This window comes from Dermacentor albipictus, chromosome 1 (assembly GCF_038994185.2).
Source record: "Dermacentor albipictus isolate Rhodes 1998 colony chromosome 1, USDA_Dalb.pri_finalv2, whole genome shotgun sequence".
Taxonomy (NCBI): Eukaryota; Metazoa; Arthropoda; class Arachnida; order Ixodida; family Ixodidae; genus Dermacentor; species Dermacentor albipictus.
This window is the reverse complement of record NC_091821.1, coordinates 390,931,327-390,954,752: the sequence shown is the minus strand read 5'-3', so window position 1 is coordinate 390,954,752 and position 23,426 is coordinate 390,931,327. Positions and strand designations below refer to the sequence as shown.

The 23,426-nt window shown below is 45.1% G+C and overlaps 1 protein-coding gene across 1 annotated transcript; it reads left to right on the top strand.

Annotated features, from left to right (window-relative positions):
• The first annotated feature begins 2,259 nt into the window (after positions 1–2,259).
• On the top strand, positions 2,260–16,448 carry LOC135914305 (uncharacterized). The gene is made up of 8 exons (XM_065447092.1): positions 2,260–2,546; positions 6,016–6,147; positions 6,398–6,487; positions 10,968–11,040; positions 14,478–14,543; positions 14,621–14,653; positions 14,743–14,802; positions 14,894–16,448. The coding sequence occupies exons 1-8, from the start codon at positions 2,377–2,379 to the stop codon at positions 16,151–16,153; spliced, it is 1,884 nt and encodes a 627-aa protein (XP_065303164.1). The 5' UTR covers positions 2,260–2,376; the 3' UTR covers positions 16,154–16,448.
• The last annotated feature ends 6,978 nt before the right edge of the window (positions 16,449–23,426 follow it).

The following is a 23,426-nucleotide window of genomic DNA, read 5'->3' as shown; positions in this document are numbered from 1 at the left end:
TTTTAGTTCTTTTCTTTGCTACGAGCACTTTTGTTTATTACCTTCGTTTGTTTGCAGCATCGGGTCGATGCTTTTTAAGAGGGGGGTATTGACACGTGTACTTATCTTTATCGGGCGACCACGTTTCGCCGCTTAACAGCTGTAATCGCACAGCGCGGGACGCGCCTGCATGTATCCGAAGTTTCTGGAAAGTTATCGATGCTTCTATCCGCTGTCTGTTGTCGCCGAACGTTGTGTTATCTGATTTCATCGCTTGACACGAATGGTGTAGAACATTTTAGAAAGCATGCGGGTCCCAACGTTTAATCTGGAACATTCGATGATTGCTGTATAAAAGCCGACGCACTTGACCCGCTGATCAGATTTACGACGATCGCCGACTGTGTTCGCCGCTCTCGTTGTGCTTTAAAGGGCCCCTGAAACGGTTCGGACAAATTTTGTAGGCGCGTAGGGTACAGCTTAAGTAGAACATTCGCACTACAATTTAAATGAAGCGTTACGTATTAATGGAGCTGCAAGCGATTAGAAGTTACCCTCCTCCCTAGCTATGCTTTTCCTCCTCAACTCGCTCGCCGAGCGAGCGGCGCTAAGCTCCGCCTTCACTGGTTCAGCGTCACGATGCGACGTCACATCGCTCACTTCCGGTTGTTTAGGAGCACGCCCCCTCCCGCGCGAGACCTCTCCGCTAGCCGCTTGGCCGTCGACCGAGAGCTATCGAAGCAGCGTGCGTTGCGAGCATTCTGTCGTAGCGCCGAACGTGTCCGGTACTCCGCTAAAAACAGGCAAGCTGGTCATTTCGGCAAATGACTGGAGGCATAAACTCAAGCTGATGAAGGAACTTTAGCGTAGACGTACGTGAGCAGCCTGATCGGTCTGTACGGTCCAGACACTTGCTGGCGCAGCGCTTAACCAGTCAAACAAAGCGCTAATATTGCTCTAACCAAGTGTAAAGCATTTTAAACATTTATAAATCAACGTGTTGATGATTACACTCCTGCGAAAAATACACACCAGCAGCAAAGAATACACTTCGTTGCTGCTACTGTGTATGGTTGAGCTCTGTGCCACCAGGTGGCTGCACCGTGCAGACCGTTCACATTTGCCCTTCTGCTCATCTCGTGGCTCATCCCGGCACAGTCAAGCGGCCAGACCCTGTCCCCTTGCGCTTGCGTTTGCCCTAATACTGGACTCGCGATTTGCAGGTCGCTAGGTTTGCAGTCCACAAAGCAACAAAGTCGAATCATAGTGCTCGCGAAAAGACTGAGACCGACTCTGACCGCGGAGCTCTCGTCAAAATGGAGTACGTTGTAACACAAGCAGACGACACTTGCTGTATGCCGGAAGTGCTGAAGTGTACTAAAAAACTATTCTTGTGTATTCTCTTCGGGTTATTTTCTTTTTACAAAAACAAAGTAACTAACATTCCAACTATTACGAGCATCATTTGTTCACCATAAAGTTGGAAAAATTATCAACCACGCGCCCTGGTCAGCCAATCAGATAGCTCGCCCATGTGACGTAATATGGGTTATTTGCATCATATGGGTAGGGGCGGCTTAAAATTCCTCCGAGCAGTGCGCTGCGATCGGTAGCGATGGGTATTTTTAAAACCTTATAATAAATTACACGCTTTACGCAGAGCACTTAGATGCATCAATTAATGATCAGAAGAACCTACTCTAACGACTCAGTACGTTTGTAGAAAATCGCCAAAATCGTTTCAGGGTCCCTTTAAGTGTAGCCTGTTTTGTGGGCACAGGTTCGCCCAATAAAAACTAGTTTTTGCCTTTCACAGTATTGCTGTGTTCTTTGACGTCACGACCACGTGACACTATGGAGCATGTTTTATTAGAATGTGAAGACGTCTACCCAGCGGTCGATTTAGGCACCACTGGCTTCCTTGAAGCCCCTGGGTTCAGCGGGAGCAGTGGGAAAGTAAACATGTCCGCGATAGGCATTAGTAAGAGGCGATTGGAGGATTGGAGGAAGAAAAGTAGGGAAACGACAAAAGACGGAGACGTACAAAAGCACAGTTCGCACTAGGGGATCAAAAAATTTGAGTGTGGTAGTTCATAGTTTTTTTTTCTTTTTTATTGTTTAACCTATAGGTAGGACATTAAACAATATGATAGCAAGGGCTTGGTGGCGCAACCCACCGCCCCGTTTCAAAGGGGACGGTCATAACACCCATCCATTTATCCGTCATGCGCCACTAGCGCGCCAAGAAGCTGCACAACTGGGCAAGTGGCGCCCTCCATTGAGAATTCTTTAAACTGTTGGCGTGGCTCAAGCGCAACCAGTGGTCGCTGGTTATGGCTCAACCATAGGATTTTCGTTGACGCTGCCTTGCACGTTGTGCTCGTTGGCTTTGATATAATGCCTCCGACGTTATCTCTGTCTAGGCAAACATGCTGTATTGCTGGGTGTACCAACAGCTATGCAAACACGGCGAGTTCTGGTGAAACCATTCAGTTTTACCGCTTCCCGACGCGGCCTTTCTACCTTGAACGACGCAATGTTTGGATATCTGCCGTCCGCAAGACCAGGTTCGTACCACGGCAGGGTTGACACTGACTGAAATGAACGAAACGGCAACGTCTTCTCTGTGATAAAGAGCGCCGAAGGAATGAGTGCAACAAGTCGCTTTGCAAAGCTGGCATTCATGGGACAGCTGAACCGAGTTTTGTATGAGCGGCGATGTGCGCACAGCGCATTATGGAATTTTCTTTGTATAATTTTGACAGTGTTGTGTGAAATTACCTCGATCGTGCTGGGAGAGGATAGTGCAAGTACGCCGCCAGTTTTCAAGGAGCTGCTTGTGTTTACTTTGTCGATGGACTTTTTTTTGGACGATGGACTTTTTCATTTGTTGCGATTTATGAGTTTTCATCAGTGGTGTGAGATGGAGCAGTGCACAGGCCGGGCTCGGGCCTGTGAACTTCGGCTGGCTTCAGACAGGCCCGGATTAGGCCCGGACATGCCATTTCCAACTGCACAAAACTGTACTATAAAAACTGCAGCCTTATACAATTTTTAAGTCAGTGGTGTCTGACGGTTTATGTTTCGGAAAATCGAGGCAGGCAGGCCACGACACGACAGCGATACAGTACAGATTCGTGTGCATTAGCGGCGCTCTTCGGCCATGGAGAAAACGGTACCAGTGATTACCCGCGCCCACTGTGTGCACCGTTCTTTAACCCTATTAACATTATTTACTTAAGCAAACAGCGCAAAAAACGAGAAACAGAAAAGGGGCACACGACACGTGTGCTGTGTCCCGTTATTTGCGCTGTTTGCTAATGTATGTGTTTGTACCAACATGCGGCTAGCCACTTTTCTGTAGCATTATTTGCCTACTTAAGAGACTTTTTATCTATCTTCATCATCATCATCACAGCCTGTGTTATCTCTACTGAAGGACGAAGGCCTCTCCCTGCGATCTCCAATTACCCCTGTCCTGCACCAACCGATTCCAACTAGCGCCCGTGAATTATCCTAATTTCATCGCTCCATCTAGTCTTCTGTCGTCCCCGATTGCGTTTTCCTTCTCTTGGTACCCATTCGGCAACCCTAATGGTCCAACGGTTATCTAACCGGTGCATTACATGACCTGCCCAGCTCCATTACTTCCTCTTGATGTCAATAAAAATATCGTCTATACCCGTTTGCTCTCTGATCCAAACCGCTCTCTTTCTGTCTCTTAACGTTATGCCTAGCGTTCTTCGTTCCATCGCTCTTTGTGTGGTCCTTAACTTGTTCCCAAGCTTCTTTGTCTGTCTCCAAATCTCTGCTCCATATGTCAGCACCGATAGAATGCGTTGATTGTATACCTTTCTTTTCAATGATAATGGTAAGCTTCCAGTCAGGAGCTGACGATGTCTGCCGTATGTGGTCCAACCCATTTTTATTCTTCTATGAATTTCCTTCTCATGATAAGGGTTCCCTGTGATTAATTGATCTAGGTAAACATACTCCTTCACCAACTCTAGAGGCTGACTGGCGATCCTGAACTCTTGTTCCTTTGCCCGGCTATTTATCATTATCTTTCTCTTCTGCATATTAATCTTCAACCCCACTCTTACACTCTCTCTGTTAAGGTCCTCAATCATTTGTTGCAACTCATCTGCATTGTTGCTGAATAGAACAGTGTCATTGGCGAACCGAAGGTTGCTGAGACATTCGCCGTCAATCTTTACTCCTAAGCCTTCCCAGTTTAATAGCTTGAATACTTCTAAGCACGCAGGGAATAGCATGAGAGAGATTGTGTCTCCCTGTCTGACCCCTCTCTTTATAGATATCTTCCTGCTTTTCTTGTGTAGAATTAAGGTAGCTGTAGAACCTCCGTAGATATTTTCCAAGGTATTTACGTAAGCATTCTATACTCCTTGATTACGCAATGCCTCTATGACTGATCTATCTTACATCATGTGATAACATTGTTGTCTACTAACTTAATTCCACACATTAAGTGACTCAACCCTTGTTTTCACAACCTTGTATATGTTTTTCTAGCGCTACGTGGGTTCCCTGCACATTTATATCAGCAAGCAGATCGTATCCCAATCTGACGGGGAAAAAAAGCTATGTTGCCTAGATTGTACATGAACTGTACTGAAACAAAAATAAGACACAAGTCCATATTTTCTCATTTTGCAAAACAAGGATGCCTATATTGTCGACTGAAAAATTCACACTATTATAATGAAGCCGAATAAAGGTATAAAACTGGCATTTCCCGGCACGAAAAATGTGCTGCATGATTAGTCACGCGGCACATCCTCGTATTTTGCAGGCTTTCTTTAATACTTGGAAAAAACTATGTAGCATGTATAGAGCAACAGAAAGATCGATCGGGAATGTTTTATGGTGGCCTACAATTTTATGATTGACAATTTCGCTCGGATGATAATATTTCAGAAGTTAATCCAATTATGATGAGTAATGTAATCAGACAAAATATCCAAGCGACGGCAAGCAAAATGACCATGGTTCTGTCTAGCTATGTGGCACCCAGATACTTTAATATTTTAACACACGTTACGTTGGACACCCTGTTTATTGCCACACAACAGAAAATGTACGGCTTTCACATCACACTTTAAACGTCAAGCATGGTGGTCAACAGATGTACTTTTTTGTATCCGCCTCCCTAATATAAGCAGGCATTGTGCCACTTTCGGTGGCTGTTGTGAGCCTGCTTCCTTTCTATTTTCCTCACTGTCCATTGCATATGAGTGTTTTCATGCTGAATATTCAAATAATAATCATCTGTGCGTGTATGGCTAGCAATGAAATTAAATGGAATGTTCATTTCTGTAATGGTTAGAGTAGCCAGCAAGAGGGGACACTGGGCAAGAAACTGCTTTGACATGCCTTGAAGACCGCCCGGCGCACATTGATTAGATGACAGTATCTTCACTAAAACAGAGAACTCGACCTAGCTTCGTATAGGCTCAAGGGCTAGTGGGTTGAACAGAACTGGGCCAGGCAAAGTGAGCCCGGGCCTGAATGTTTCAGGCCCAGGCCAGGTACGAGCCAGATTTGAAATCGCCAGGCCAAGCTCGAGCAGGCCCACGCATGGCACTTTTGGGCTCCGGCTGGGCCTGGCCCTGAAAAGCCAGCCCATGCAGGGCTCTAGGGTGAGGTCTGATATGGGCTTTGCATCTAGCTTCTGGCGACTGAAAGAATTAGGATGTTGAGTATTTTTATTCAGTTTTCTGGACAATGCATGAGACATCCTCTCATTCAAAAACTTGTCGAGAACAACGCGTTGTGCTGCAGTATTAATTTCACCTCTGCCATTGCATCGCAGAGCATTTTATCACATCTTAAATACCTACTCTTCTTGTACCCTAAATATGCCTTGCATTCCCTAGTAGAACTGAATATGTACTTTTTATGTTTAATAATGAATTTTTACCCATGCACACTTTATACATTTGGTTGTAATCTTTTAAGAAATGCCTTCTTTCACAAATTTGAGCCAGGTAAATGTTATTGTGATTTCTTTTCCAGGGGTGATGATGACTGGGAGCCAAATCATAACTCACGTATTTGCAGTCGCCATTTTGTTGGAGATCGAAAGTCGGACAACCCCAGAAACCCAAACTACAATCCATCAGTCTTTCCACAGCCACAGAAACAAAGGTACAGGGGACATGCAAATGATTTTGAAGTCCTTCATGTGCACATCCGAACAGATCTGTGACTGTTGCAATCACTGTTGCATCTACCAATTTTCCCACTTCAATATTGTGTTGATAAAAAAAAATCTGTACAGAGGATTGCTTTTTTAAACACTGTTTATTATGTTTTGGAAGCAAACCAGTAGAACTCATTTTGCTTCTTTGATTTGATAGACAGACAACCATTTGCTCCACCTTGCATCCCACTGCAGGTCTCCCTGCCGCAAGCCAGAAATTGTTTCACAGCCACAATTGCAAAGGAAAAGGACACGGGCACCTGCATCCCAAGGACGCCGCAGGCCGTATGTACTCCTAAACAGATTATTAGCTCTCTGTGCTCCACCTGCTATCATGAAATAATGCATAAGTACCGTATTTTTGCGATTCTAAGCACCCCCCCCCCTCTATTTTTGCAAAAAAGTTAGAAAAAGTTTGCATGTGAATCTAAGCACCCCCCCCCCCCCCTGTTAAGAAGAGTGCGTAGCCAAGGCCGCCAAACCCGCTTGCTCACTCTGGAATCATTGCTCGGCAGACCTGCAGGCACACGGTTGATGCTTACGTTGGGTGAGTTTCGCGGCAACCTGACCCCGGAGGTAAATACAAAGTTTCGGAACATCAATAGCGACGTGGTTCTGATTCTGGGAGGCATGACGCCTGTGCTGCAATTCCTCGACGTTTCAGTCAACAAGCCCTTCCAAGCCACTCTCCAGCAGGAGTACGAAGAGTGAGTGTGAAACCCTGACCGGAAGAAGACGCCGACGGGAAAGCTGCAGAAAGCGTCCCCATCAACCATCGCAAAGTGGATTTCGGATGCGTGGAAGAGGGTCCAAGTGGACGTTGTGGTCAAATCATTTAAGAATTACTCAATCACAAACAACTTCGATGGAACGAAAGACGACCTGCTGTGGGATACCAAGAGCAGTGGTTCAAGCGGTGCGACGAACTCGAGTGGCAGTGATAGTGACTGAGCATCCTACACAAGCGGTGGGTTTACTGTCTGCACCGATTTTTCTTTTGAATGTGTGCAAAATAAAATGTTATTTCTCGCACCCATCTCGTCGTGATGTCGCAGCGAAAAGAGGGAGGGGGGGGGTCAATCTAGATTTTTCGAATCTAAGCGCCCCCCCTCACTTTGGGCATTGTGATCGTGAAAATAAGGGGGTGCTTAGAATCTAGTAAATACGGTATTCAGTTTTCTTCTATTTAGAATGTTTTGTGTGTGTGTGTGTGTGTGTGTGTGTGTGTGTGTGTGTGTGTGTGTGTGTATTTGGTTTGTATTACTTGTTCATTTTTCAAGCATTGCCGTGCTTTGGTACCCTGCCTTATAAAGGCATTAAACATTTTGTTAACAGAAAGAATGTGGAACTTAGAGCTCATTGTTATTTTGTATGTGCTCATAGTTTAACAAGATCACCGCAAGACACTCTTAGTATATTTAAAATAATTCATATCACATGTGTAACTCTTTATTATGTGTTTATTTTTACTAATAACTCATTATAAATGCCTGGCAAGTTTAATACTCACAACTGCTTGTGTAGTCAAATGGCAAAGTTCTCTACTACAGTTTCTGTCACGCCCTGTAACAATGGGCAACAACAATGCCACTTCAATAGCAAGCAAGACTTTCCCAACTACTGCACATAACAAAAATAACCTTCTTGAGGGGTACTAGGGATGGCATAACACAGCTGTTAATCAGCAAAATGATAAATGCAGGCCATTGCTTGATAGCATATTAACGTGATGCAGGCCCTAGTCCCACTGCTTTCCTGATACTCGTGTACTCCTGCGCAGTCACATTGGCAAGACTAGAAACTATTTATGTTACCATGTTACTTAAGGTCACCTCATTCTCAGCTTCACTCCTTGCCATAGGGCAAGAAAAAACCAAAACCAAACCAAGCAGGAATTCAGCTCCCATTTGCAGCAGTGTGCAATTGGGAGCTAGATGCACTAATGACTTTCCTATTCTTTAGCTTCAATGCCTGATAATTTCTGCAGGGTTCTTAGGCCTCGCATAGAGGCTGAGAATCGTGGCATCGGTGCACGTATTTTCAAGGCCACAGCAGGCAGTACTGTAGCAGATGAGGATGACGCTGTGTGCGTTGCAAAAAAAAAAGGTTCCTGAGAAAACAGTGGCGTCCACTGTGGGGGCCTGCTGCAGTCGCAGTAAACGAGTTCAGATTTGGAGGAATCACTGAAGTCTGCCACTTTCTTTTTTTGTTGTTGTAGTTTAACATCGAGCAGTTTTTATGCATTAACAGTGGTAGGAGAGAAATTTAGCATTTCCAGGCAGATTACTCAGAGGCAGACATTAATTGCACATCAAATTGGTGAAGTACAAATCAGTTACGTCATAATGAAGTTCTACTACTAATTTCTTTAGTTATTCACTTTAGGGCGGACGTTGCAATTGCAGGTATGGTCATTGACAGTAAAGAACTCATACGCGTTTAGCAGAAATGAGATTAGCACCAGTTTAAAAACTGCCCTTACTCAAAATGTGCTACTGAACACACTGGCATTCCAGTTAATTTTGTCCTGCAGTGCAGAGGGTAGACTTCTGAACTGCCGTCAACCGCTATGAAATGCCAGTGCCTTTCATGGCATATTCTTTAGACATCTAAACTATGCTGCTAATATCAGAATCTTTATTTAAAAGGTATGCCAAATAGTTATACTTGCTGGCAACTTTCTGTGGCCATAAAGGGGCGCTACAGAAGTAAATCACGTGCTAGTAAGGGTGTTCGTTAAGTGCCACATTCTCATCCACATAGCAAAGCCTTGAATTAAGCTGATTGTGCATTATACAATTCGTCCAACAAGCAATGTCCATTTGTCCAAGTAATCCACCTGTAGAATTGTAAATACACTGCTGAATGCAGGCAATGTTTTCAATTTTAGATATAAAGAACAAAGGCACCCAGTATAAAAATAGCAGCTCCTATACCCCAGGTAATCCAGGCACCTTTGTTCACTTGCAATGCAAAACACCCTTGTACTTAGATTTAGGTGCACGTTACAGAACACCAGGTGGTCCGAATTTCCAGAGTCCCCCAGTATGGCATGCCTCATAATCATATTGTTGTATTGGCACGTAAAACCCATAATTTAATTTTCTTTTTCTGCCTTGGATCAACTCGGTATTGCACTACCTTCGGGATCGGCCCTGTATGGGGAGTGCTTAATGCCTGCCTCACCACCACGGGTCCACCTGGTATTGAATTATCTTCGGGATCGGCCCACGTATGAAAAATTGTTGGTCTACATGCGGACGTGATCCGCTAGATTCTAGCCATATACAGCTTTGCTGTAAAAAGGCTACATGACCCGTATCCATCATGTCTAATAATTTGCTATCACGGAAGGTCTCCTGTGAATTCCACATTTTCATATCAGATTATTGGATATTCAGGATACAGGGCATTGGGCTTTTTGTCGGGATCATTTGAAAAATGACCATTCAACTAGTGCAGCCAAATTGAAAAATGTCAAGTTGTGACCAGAGGAGTGAAAAGCCTTGCCTATACATGCAACTGGTTGATCAGAGCATAGATATTTTACTGGTTTATACCTATATCAGGACTGAATTTCGACTTATGTTTAAGAGAGAGGAACTTTAATAGCAGAAAGGTGGAGAGGTTGGCCTCAGTGAAGTGCCTCTGGCCTGCTACTTCACGCTGGGGAAGGAAAAGGGGGGAGCAATGAGATAGGTTGAAGAGAGGATGGCATGATGAAGTTGATAAGAGCTGCAGAACTGTTCCTGTGCAACTTGTATGTGCACACTTCACATTATACACATCTTCACAGAGGTGAAAGCTACTTCAATGTAGCCAGGACACTGCCTATATTTATTTATTTGTTTGAAATACCTGCAGCGCCCAAAGGCATTATCGCAAGAGGGGAAGAATACTTAGTATATGAATGAGACCAGCGTGGAGCAAACAACGAACAACTGTGCACGCCATTGTGCACCATCAAAAATAACCGCGCGTGCCGTTATAAATCGAACAAAAATAACCATGCATGTCGTTATACACCCAACAACAGAGCTTGAAACGACACTTCAGTTCGGCATTCAGTAATTTGTTGTGATAGTCGATTCCATTGACTGATGGTGTACCAAAAAAATGGTCCATGAAAGGCATTCATTTTACAATTAATTTCCTTTATTTTCCATTGATGATCAGGTCTTTGAGATGTAAAATGAGGGGCAAAAGGTATGTTTCCCTGTCTACTTTAATCAAGCCGCAATAAATTTTGAAACCATCTCCACTCGCATGTTTTTTCTCCACCTGCTTAACCATTCGAATCCCAGCCCATCCTTAGGTGTTGTAACACTACAAGTAAAGTTATAATTATTAGAAACAAAATGAGCTGCGCAGTTTTGTACAAGTTCAAGCATATTAGGAAAGATATTAGTTTGTGGGTCCCAGACAGCACAGGCATACTCTAATGTGAATCTTACATTAGTAAAGTAAAGTAGTTCTCTCTAATTTTTGAAAGTGCTGTCCTGAAGTTACATTTGTCAAAATTCAGCATTTTGTGTGCTCTAGCTGTTACATATCCAACCTGCTTAGTCCAAGTGCTATTACATTCATAATGCATTCATAATGCTCAAATAGAAAAAGAGTACTGCGCGGCATTTGAACATTCATGTGTATAGGTTGGTTTCACAGTGTGGTTGATGTTATGCTTAGTAAAATACCTTGTTCTGGCGCAGCATTTGTGTAACGTGTACTACTGCGTTGACCTCACCTTTTCTTACATTGACATCAGGTTGAAGAGAAGGAAGGCTTGTGCCTTTGAGCTGCAGTCTACCAGCGCAAAAAACTGTGAAGATTACAACCAGGTACCAGCTTGACTATTTTACTACTAATTATGTTGCAGTGCTCTTATTTATTCATTCAAGTTCCACTAAATGTGTTTAAACTATAGTATTATGTAGATTGGGGTCACTACAGAAGTGCCAAAACCAACACTGAAAGTCAAGCAAAAGAAATGTTAATATAAAAGCATGCAGTCGAACTTTGTTATAAGGAAGACGCATCCAATACTAAAATACCTTTATTATATTGAATATTTGTTGCAAGCATGCATTCTTTACCTGCTGGGGGAGTATTAGCAAAAATAATTTTATATTTACTTCATTATATTAGATAACTTGTTATATTGGTGTTTGCTTTGTCAAGGTTTGACATAAACACAAGTTATAGCAATGAGAGGGAAATAGATATTGTTACGGGCATGTTGTGGGTATAGACAGACTGTATTTACAATTTATACGCAAGCAGAGTCAATGTAGTTAAGTGGCTGACCAGCACCAACATCAGACAACAACAGCAAGAAGAACAGACAACAAGAACAACAGACGAAGCCCAAGGGCTCTGGTGGTTCGATGACCCCTTTGCAGAACATTTTGTCCACTTCTGATTGGTTGACTCTATGTTCAGCATGTGATACATGATAGGGACGCCGACAAATAGGATTCATGTCTCCAGTGTTTACACGGTGGTGAACAACAGATGTTTGGCCTAGAGGCCTGTCGCCGAAATCAAAGATGTCACTGTACGATTCGAGCAGGAGACGTATGTCCATGGTCTGTGCAGATGTGAGGTCAGGTGCAATTGTTTAGCTAGGTAATCTGTTAAGGAACCAGAGCTGTGAGCTGCAATTAGTGCTAATAAACCACTCTCGGCATTCATACTCTCAATGTCAAGTTCGGAAGTACTAGAAACGGTGGTGAAGAACGTGCCGGCCAGAAGCACTTGAGGGCACAGGCTGAAATTCGGAAGTGGTAGAACGACGTCGTTATTAGTAACCGTGACCAGCATATGCGGAACAGCAATGTTCCGGTTCAAAACTATGTCGACGATCGGGCGAAGCACATATTCACTGTCAAGAACCTGTGGCTGCGTAGTCAAAGTGGCGTAAGTGACTGCCTCAGGTGACAGACGCACATCGTGAAGCGAGCACGAGTGTGGTGGGGCGGTGCTCGCAGCATCGGCGAGTTGAGGTAGTTAGAACTGAAGAACGCCGGTTGCGCAGTCGAGGAGAGCAAAATGGTTGTATAAAAAGTCCAATCCAAGGACAAAGCAGTGAAGCCAGTTGTCGATCACAGCGAAGAGAACAGAAGTAAGGCGGCCGGCTGTAATTAAATGCGCAGTACACATTCCAAGAACAACCAGCACGCCACTGTTGGCCACACGAAGCACTCAAACAGGGGTGAAGACTTTCTTTAAACGTCTACATAGGCTAGCACTCATCACAGATATGTGGGCTCCAGTGTCGACGAGTGCTTGGACAGATACGCCCTCTATTTTAATGGCAATTACACTTCTCTTTGTGGGCACAGACAGAGGATTTGCTGCAGTAGCAGGCAATGCAGCACCACCTTCGACAGCTGTGTTTAGTAGTTTTCCGAAAGGGTGGGACCAAAAGACACGGGACGAAAGGCGAGGTGGCTGTGGCGAACAGGAAGATGGGCGGCATGTTTGCGGTGAACAAGACCAGTATCCACGCAGCGATGGTGAGCGACTGTACCACGTGTTCCTATCAGAGTTGTTGGCGCTGTTAAACTCGGCGGTGGACGAAACATTGCGGGCATTTCCATCAAAACAGCTCAGGTTGGTCAGCGTGGTATTGAGGACCACAAGTTGCAACAGTATCGGCCGACATGACCAATGCGGCGACAGGCGAAACATACATGCTGGTCATCCGCAGTTCTCCACTCAGTCGGGCTGCGATAATGCGGAGAGGAGCAACGGGATGGATTGAAAATAGTAGAAAGGCACTCGTTGGCTCTGGAGTCGGCAACAGCAAAGACAGAATGTGGACCAATGTTTTCAAGTTCCTGGTGAACGATGGCTTGTATGGGGGTAACTGAAATAAAGGTAGCATCAGGGCTACACAACCAGAAAACTGCGTGCACCATTGCATCCAGTTCACATCAAACGATTCGCACCACATTCTCTGATGGCGACGCATGCTGCTGCGCGGGTTGAACTTCACATGTTGACATTGCAGCAGTAATAGTAAGTCTGGCGAATGGTTGCAGGACGTGTCTGCTTTTGGCCTGCTCGAATTTTCAGCACTGTTTGATGATAGCATGAACTGTAGAGCAGCTTTTGCACATGAGCAGATTAAAGGCATCAGCAACGCCCTTCAGCACGTGCCCGACCTTGTCATGTCGTGATCGGCTTTACGACACAATGCCAGCACGTTCTGGATATACAAGACATAGGACTCCATGGGGGATTGGGCACAGGAGGCCAGTTCCTGCTTTGCAGCAATTTTATGGCCAGCTGGTTCTCCAAACAACTCTGTCAACTTCTTTTTGCATTGGTCTCAGCTCGTTAGCTCCTCTTCGTGGTTTTCGTGCACTTTTGCCGTGCTTCGTAGGTAGAGCAACAGGTTAGCTAGCATAAGCATAGAGCCATCTGATGATTCCACTCACGCATTCGTACATAGCCACCCACTCCTTAACATCGGTGCCATCGCTCTCACAGAAAGTTCCAGGATCCTCGGGTTGCACAACTACAACCGAAGGAGACAGCGACGTAGCTGGTGACGGTGACGTTGGCGGCGGCAACGATGTTCATTCCACGTGCTCATTGTCGTTCATGGTGGAGACAGTGATGCAACGGCCACTGCGGAGCCCCGTTTCCAGCCGTGGTACCCACCAATATGTTACGGGGATGTTGGGAGAATACACAGACTGTATTTACAATTTATACACAAGCAGAGTCAATGTAGCTAAGATGGCTGACTACGAACAACACGCAGCAGCCAGAGTGTTGCGATCTTCTTCCTTTCTCCCCTTTTATCCTTCCGTAACAATATTACAGAAATAGTAGCTAATAGCATATTGTAGCCGGCTAAAGATGAAAAAAAGCAGGCAAGGGCAAAATAAGTCAATAATAGTACTTGTGTTTAATGATCAACGAAAATAAGCGATAGCAATAAGTGATAGCAAAGTGTGTGGGTAAAAAAAATTGTACATGAGACAACGAGGAACCCTTGCAAGCTGTGTGCAGAGGAAAAGATGTGAGCATGACAAAGAAGAGGCAAAACATCAGAAGTAGCTTGCACTAAACATAGAAAACAATGTGCCGAATAGATAAATGAATGGAGCTTGCATAGAGATTTTAAGTGAATCAGGACTAGCAATTCAGTAGTGTCGGTCTCGGTGGCAGTTTGGGGTTTTAGATGTTTTCACTTGTTTCCTTTATTTCTTGCATTTTGGAATCCTGGCTTGACCAAAAACTTCTACTTTTTTTACTCCTGCAGCCAACTGCTAGTCCAGGTTCTCCTACAATTGAATTTGATGGCAAAAATCAAGTGGAAACATGTGAGGCATGTAAATGCTTTAATCATTGATTACAGCTCAGAAAATAAAACTTGCATGTCACAATTGTTTACTTGTGTTTCAGATGGGAACAATGACATCACTTGAAGTTCGTGAGGTACATATATGGATGTTTCACTTGTTAACATCTAGTTGCTATGAAACATTGGTGCGCACTTTCAAGATAATTTATTGAATGAATTTCAGGTTGGCACCATGATGCCATTCAAAGATTGGGATGTACCTCGTAGAGTGAAAACACGGCATGTATGTAAATTCCTGCACTACTTGGTGTTGTTTGTGCGTGGCCTAATTGAACAATACTGTGACCTGTCATGGTTAATTGTTCTTGTTTCAGATTGGCACAGTGACATATTTGCAGCCTGGAGAGCTCCCTTGCCGGCCTTTTGCATTCTTCTGTGTCTCAGATGGCAGAAATGCATCCACACAGACTTGGTGCAAATACATTTCAGTGCAGTCTGCTCAGACTCGTACAGCTTATGCTGCAGCACCGCCACCACATTGTCGCTCACGGGTGGCAGTTAGTAATGCAGTGGTAGGAACAGACCAAAAGTCATTGTGCTTTGCCGGAGCACAGTCAACGGCATCACATGGTCGCTCACTGGTGGCAGTCAGTAATGCAACAGAGGGGCCAGACCACAAGTCAGTGGGTTTTCCTGGAGCACAGTCAGCAGCAGCAGCATCCTGTGGTCGCCCACTGGTAACATTTAATAATGCAGCGGTGGGACCAGATCTCAAATCAGTATGCTTCGTTGGAGCGCAGTCTATGCACCAAGATGACAAATCTATGCAATGCCTCTGTGCGGTGACTGCAGACATGTTCGCACTTCTGATGAGCATCATTCCCAATACAAGAACCCTCCATGACATCTCCAAAGCTGACCGTCTCACCCTTTTTCTGATGAAGCTGAAAACTGGACTCTCATACGGTTCATTGGCAGCACTGTTTGGTATTCACCACACAACAGTAGCAAGGTGTTTTCTCAGTATTCTGAATGCACTGTTTGACAAAACACGTTCGTGGATAAAGTGGCAACATAGCGCTGATGTGCTCTCTAAGGTGCCGGAGTACTTCAAGTTGCACTATCCAAACTGCAAGATCATCATTGACTGCACAGAGGCTCGGGTGGCACAGCCTGCACCAGTAGAGATACAAGACTTTTACACCTGTTCTAAAGGAACATTTTCAGCTAAGTTTTTATTTGGAGTTGCCCCAAATGGAGCCTTGACATTTGTGAGAAGTGCAGATGACAGAGGTAGTTTATTAGATGAGTTCACAGCTGTTGCCTCCTCAATGGATCCCATAGATGTTCTCCCTCACAGACCATCTGCTAAATCTGCTAGCTTGTCACAATCACATGAAATTCTGGTCAAGCCTCCACCTTCAAATGGAGAATGCTCAAACTCTGACAGAGCTGCTGCAGTCTATTCAGTGCACGGTGTACATATGTACGTGGACCGAATGATTCACAGGCTCAAGTTTTTTAACATTCTGAATCTGCCACTTTCATCTGATCTTCAAGATAAAATTGACCGAATTGTGCATGTCATTTGCATTCTGGCAAACCTACAGGGTAGCATTTTAAAAAAGCAGTGATCATGTCGCCTGAACTTAGTATTTTCTTATAATAAATAAATCGAGACCATTCAACTGTGACCAGTTAAAGCTTTCATATTTCACATGTTGCTCTGATATGATGCACAGCACTGAGATACAGTAACTATACAGCAGCTTCCTGTACCTTGTGTCTCTCAGTTCTGTGCATCATATGAGAAAGAGAACATGTGAAATATGAAAGCTTTAACTTGTCACAGTTGAATGATCTCGATTTATTTATTCTCACCTCTGTTTGATGTGACATTGTACAATAAAATTGCAGTGCTCATCTACAGTTTAATATCTATAGCCGTCCTTAAATGCTTAATTGTTCCATGATAAATTTTACCAAAAGAAGTGATAAGCAAGAATTTCTTGCATAAAAGTGACCAAGCACAAAACATATAAAATAAATGCTCATGCACTATTGTTACTGAGTATGACCAATGTGACAGCTGCAGAAATAATTGCTATCAAAAAACATTGCCAGATTAACTCTTTCCGTATCATGCCCATCGGGTATCGTTAGCCCGCTAACGATGATTTGATACGCAACGAGACACGTGCTGTCGGACATGAAGGAGAACTATTCTTTTGTTTTCTAAGCAGTTAGCATTTTTACCCCAGGCGGAGATTTTTGAACGCGCTCCGAAGTTTTCAAGATCGTCAAAGCAACAAGCAAAAATGGCCGCCCGCTCACGATGGTTTGAAACGCCGCTTTCGAGAACTTCCGTGCCGCTCACGGACACTGCACCATAGGACATGAAGGAGGATAACGAATTTTTTTTTCTAAGCAGTTCGCTTTTCCTGCGCAAGGTGTTCAATTTTAACGCCCTCCGAAGTTTCGCGACCATCAAGTAGAAAGCAAAAATGGCAGATCGAGGAGCGGTGCCGCGCTTCGAAAAATCGCAGATCTCGTGATTCCGCTGCGTTTGCAGCTGACTTTATCGGTGGGTAGGACAGCAGCGAGTCTGAGAATGCTGTCTTTTCGTCGGACTTGGACTCTGAGAGCGACGATGACGCAAGCCCGCCCGGAATATCGGCGGCCGCAGCCTGGCACGCCAAACTGTAGTGCTTGCACTTAAATTTTTCTAGTAAAAAACCTGTCGAATGGAAAATTTTGATTTTTCGGGATATATAGTGCCCATTAGACAGGAATATATATTTTTTTTTATATCTCATAGTTTTTGTTGCATTTCTTAGTAGATACAAGCGTGTCTTTACGAACTTTGTTCAATTTTATGTCACAATCTTGATTGGCAATTTATATCTTTTTTTATTACATACACCTCGTTAATAAAGCTTCTATGCGTGAAAAGTGCATTCATTCGGATTTTGTTTGTGCATTGCATAAAATATCGAATGCAGTAGCTCCTTCAGAAAATATCTGGCGTAATCTGCAAAAAAACTAATTTTCCCATGGTACGGAAAGAGCTGATCTTTTTACGTTGTAGTCATCCAGTTGCAGGCAGTTGTGTACGCACCAATTGTCTCGCAAACAATCATAATCAGTTTGGTACATGTTTGGCATTGGTAGCTTGTGCATGCTGATTACTTGCAGCAAGCCTGCCACTAAAGACGGGAATTCCTTTGGGATAACTGCAAAGTACTGATACACATGTTCTTAGTGGTATAAGAGCTCTAATATGTGTTTCCAGCACGCAAAAGAATGACACTTAGAAGATATGAAAGTTGCGAAATGCTTGTAGTATTCAAATTTGACCCTTAAAAGGGGCCATAACCCAATTTCCGAGCTCGAATTACGTATTGCATGTTAAACCGTTTGCTTCCCACAGTAAGCGGGCAAAATTTGAGCACATTCGGTGCAGTAGAAAATTTTTGTTTAAATTTTGCACATCCTACTTAAGCTCTACAGCAGCCTGGTGACGAAATGATATTGCACTCCCTGCAGCAGCTCACTGGTTAGTAATGGAAGCCCATCTCGAAAGCCATGCTTTATGTATGCTGGCACCAGAAGCGATTGCAGGACCCGGAAATGACTTATCATGGTCGCCATGCGTTTTGTTTCCGTATGTGCATCTTGATGGTCAGCCCGTAATCGTTTCTGCAGGCATTCTGGTTTGTGCTGATTTTGCTGCGCAGGTGAACGAATTGCAGGCACAATTTCACGGCGATATCCTTGCTAAGCCCTTCGGTTCTATAGCGAGTGGAGCGAGACTTTCGATGTGGTTTCGGGCTGTTTCGGAGGAGATGACAGGAGTGGCCCCGCACTTCCTGAAGCCACACAATCCATTCCGAAATGGTGGTCACTTCGATGAGGGGATTAAAGGCAGCGATTTTAGGCTTAAATTTCAGTCCATGTTTGTGTGTGTGTGCGCGCGCAATTTTGACGACTCTGTCATGGTCATAACCCCTTTCAATGGTCTCAAAAGACCGAAACTGGTGTCATTGACATTATCATAACGTCATGACAGAAAACATTTGCTGACTCGTGTAGTAACGCTACGTGCGAGATGTTGCTCATAAAAAGTTCAACGATTACGATATTCCCTAATGCGAAATTTGAGCGCAGCTCTATACGTGTTTTTATTTCGCATGCCAGTATTTTGTATTATGATTATATAGGTGCACGGTTTATACTAGAAAGTACAAGCACTAAGTAGCGTGGCTGGCGCGGTCAATCGGTCTAGTGCGGCACATTGCAAATGGAGCGAAATGTGGCGTGATTCCATCGCTAATAGAGAGATCGCGAGAGGCAGAGCGTGGGTGACGCCTGGGTGCGATTCAGAGTACACTCTTAAACAAAATTACGCCCTTTAGGTCGTATCTTGACACACAACAATAATCGTCATGCGAGCCCGGTACGTCCAAGTCACGAACGGCATGCGCGTTTTCAGCATGACAGAGCGGTTTCGAGAGGACAGTAGCGAGCGCAGCGTTTTTAAGAAAGCAAGGCGGCTGATTATCATTATATGGCAAGATACGACCCAAAAGGTGTACATTTGTTAAGAGAGTAGCCGCCGCGGACTGACCTCCGCCCATGAAGCGCTTTTGTTTCCTTATATAGTATCGGTGGACGCGCTCACCGCATGCCTTTTATCGATGGCGTCATGGGTTAACAAATGACGGCGCGCTACTCGTATAGCGGTCATCGCCGCTGAGCCCGTCTTGCGGCACTACGATTTTCTTTTCGCCGCACGTTACTCCGCTTTCCTCATCGCGCTATCGCCGTCTTTTGTCCTCCGCTGCGCTCCACCAACGGCTCCACGTTCGCTCTTCATCCTTCGCTGTGCTCGTTCTCTAGGTTACGCCGAGGGACGCCGACGCTCAACGCAGAAACGGGCGGATATAGGAGCTGCATGCGTGTCTTCTGGCTACGCTGTGCTCATGTTTGGCAGCCACAGCGATCGGAGGAAAGGGGCGAGTCATTGTATTATGACTTCATGACGCGGCCACGACCTGTAGGCCGAAGCTGCTTAGTAGAAACAAGTATTGTTTAGGGCGCTGTGACGCTTGTCAATTTTTGGCTATGGTTTAGAAGGTGGGAACCTTTATTATTGCGAAAGCAATTAGATAGACACTCAGGCGGATTAAAGTCGTCGCCGCCGTGATGTTCCCTATACAGTCTAAGTGCGATAACTTTTATGATGTAGGTGCGAGCGAACGCTTGTGAGGGCGAGCCGAGAAGCATGGTGGCTCGATGTAGCGGTGTCTTCTCGCGCTTGCAAGAGAGGAAGGCGGGAAGAGAGCGCGCTGTCTTATCACACGTCCGAAGGGGCCAGGTGAGTATGCATCCTCTTTCCAGCTGCGGTGGCTGAGCGCGGCCGCGCGCGTCCTATCTTGGAGGTAATCTGCGCTGGGTTCGAAGGCTAGCCGACCTGAGATAGATGGCTTCGTGCGCACTCTGTTCTCGCATACCCAGTTCGCAGTTGAATAGAAATCACTAATTAGGTTTTAACTGATTACCTTATGGCCCATATTGAAATTTACAAATTCTAGCCGAGGAGTTCGCAAGGCAGATCCACTTAGAACGAATTCTCAGGATGACACCAGTTTCGAGATGTTAATCCCCGAACTTTATGGAGAAATGCATTGGCGTTCCAGTTACTTCTTTAACAAAACGTCGTTTTATGCATTCAAGCAAAAGTAACTGAACCGCCAATGCATTTATCCGCAAAGTTCGGAAATTGATGTCTCGAAACTGGTGACATCCTGAATATTCGTTCTAAGTGGATTCGCCTTGCAAACGAGTCCATGGCTAGATTTGCAATATGGGCCATAAGGTAATTAGTTACAAACATAGTGAATATTAATTAGTCAACTATGCATTTCATTTTCTTGTGCAAGTAATGTCCGCGTCTTCGAGTAGACCAGCTCATGAACTAGAATTGTGCTATCTGTCACAGGCAACCTTTAAACATTCTTTTACAGCGAAGCTGTTTATGGTTAGGTTCTGGCAGGTCTCGTCACTGTGGACCTAGACCAACAATATTTCATGCGTGGGCCATTCCCTAGGATAGTGCAACGTGGGGCCGACCCGCGGCGGAGATGAAGCAGGCGTTAAGCACTCCCCATACGTGGGCCGATCCCGAAGATGGTAAAATACCGGGCCGACCCGCGGCGGAGGTGCAGTTCGCCATTAAGGGGCCCACTTTCAGAGCTTCGCTGGTCGTCCTTCACATGTGGAAGAGCACTGGATTTTTCGAAAGCGTACGCTAAAACGCCCGGTATACGCAAGCCGGCTTGCTTCAGCCTGGCTCGCGTGCCTATCGGGCGACGAACCGACGGGCGACCGACGACCCATGCAAAGCAACGGGTTGTTAGACAAAGAAAGCTTCGCTTGAAGGCGGACTCCCCTTCCCGCTTGCGCATTTTGACGCGAAACGTCTTTCATTTCGGTCAGCATATAGGAAGGTTGCTTGCTAAAACAGCACGTAACGATATGTAACGAGAACGTGTACTAATGTCGCTCATACCTTTGTAACCGTACTACCCACGCGCTTTACTTTGGTATCGTCATGTAGAGGGGAAAAATCGCTCAGCAGCACCTTTTGTCGAGCCAAGCGGGTGTGGTCGCGTTTGAGACAGCTCGCTCTGCCACATATAGTAGGCATAATCCGTCAAACTCAAACCTGTGCTCGTTAGTAGTTACAAGGCCTACAAGTGTGCAATTTGTTGCAGAAGTTTGACGGTCAAATTGCTCGGCTGTGCCCTCCCCCCCCCCCCCCGCCACTTTCGACACATAGGTCCGGCAACGGCGTGAAGAGATTCGGGCATCAGAACGGATACTCCAATCCGCACCCACCAGCCCTGACCACGGCGAGCCCACTACGAATAGAGAACGAGCACAATTATCAGATTAAACCGTAGGACCCCCACTACCTGTATCATTATAGTTAAGCATGTAAGTTTTGTAATGCGTGAATAAATGTCACTTGTGTATTTCGTTACACCATCAGAAACATGCACAAGGCGTTTCACGTACCCCAATGTGGCTGCGTTCCCTAAATAGCCGGCCCGATTTCAGTCTTCTACAACGAACTTGTACACCGCTACTCCCCAAATCCATTTGTCGTGTCCGTGGGCAAAAACTCAACCAATCACAGGTGGAGACGTGCGCCGCTGGGTTCCTTGCAGCACCACCAGATGGCGCTCGCATCCGCGGCAGTGGTGGCGACGGCCGTGCAGGGAAAAAAAAGAAGCAGAAAGCTTGCCTTCGCGCATAGCGTTTCCCGGTAAAGATTACTGTTGCATAAGCTGCAGTTGCCGGAAAGCGGCAACTGTAGCATACGAAGCAGGGAGGGACGCAACTACACTTTCGTATGTAAAAGAAGAACCTGCCTAGCAACTGATTTATTTATTTAGGGACACTGCAGGCCTTAGAAGGCCCAGGTATAGGAGGGGAAAGGTACATACAAAAAAGAAAATAGATTGACGAAGCAATAGAAAACGCTCCGGAAAAATGTAATAGAAAGTAAGAATGCATGATGAGTAAAGCACCTAGATAATGCATAGAGAGTGGCAAATAGAAATTGAAACACTGTTTCATAAGCACAATTTCGAAGCAGTGGAAATGTAATAGAGAAAAAGAGGAGTGTATAATTCAATATTATTACAACGCGTAAATCAATATTGCACAACGATACAAGTTGAAACAATCTTTCGTAACAAAAAGCACTAATTCGTGTTCTGATAACGCTATGCAAAAACCACGCATAGTTGGGTCTCCGGAAGAGCAGCGTGAACAAGATGAGCAAAAAAAAAAGGCAACCTCAATATGCTCAACGAAGTCGTGTTCAAGCTCGGCAGGACCCAGTTCAAGGCTAAGTCACGTTGGTCTATCGGATCGGGTGATGCCACAGCTTCGCTGGCCAACCACCTTCACAGCGTGAATCAGAGCCCCCCCCCCCCCTTTTTTTTTTCTCCTTTCCTTTTCGTAGGCGTTGGTGATACGGTTAGCTTTCTGCATCCGCTTTTGGATTTGTCACATATATAGTACACAATGCACAAACAGCACACGATGGCGCAAATAGCACCAGAGAACACGACGGACCAGCAAAAAGGAGGTGATCACAAGGCGCCCCGATAAAGCAAAGAGCCCAACAACACGTCTTGACACAAAGATATTAGAGAGCTTTAGAATGCCCCAATAGTTTGGGGTCTCAAAGAGCTTTGCCGGTGATAGCGTTGGGGCACGCTGGAGTGGAGAGCTTTAGAATAGGGCTTTGAGTTTGCGGACAGTGTCTTGCGCTGACATCGCCATTACGGCGTCAAAGAAAAACTATTAGAAAGAATTAAATAAAATATACCATTTTATGATAGGAATAGTAATTTTCACTTGCGTGTATTCGCGTTTCATTACAATTTAGAGGTTATTCTGTAAACAACAATTAGTTGCGCTTAGTTCTGAGCAAATTGACCAACTTTATGTGCCTTCACCGAACGTTGCCTTCGCCAGCCAAGCTTAGCCGTGTTAGGCCTACGAGCCATAAAATCCACGATCGAATTCGGAATCAGCGGCGTCTAATGAATCAATCTTCATAAACACGCTAGTTGAGAGAAAGCGATAACCGCAGTCACTTCTCCTGGCTTGCGAACTTCACGCGTTACCACGAATCGAACCCAGTTTAGTGCTAGGCTATAGAGCCGTCGCTTCGATGGGTGCCACCATATTTGCTGACGCAAAGCTTTTGGGGCCGCTATTTGGGCTCCCACTAAATCGGTGAAATAGCGTTCCCAAAAACGCAGTTTGCGTCTCGCGCATGCGCAGTGGCTTCGACGCTATTTCTTTGGGGCCCCAAAACGTTTGGGG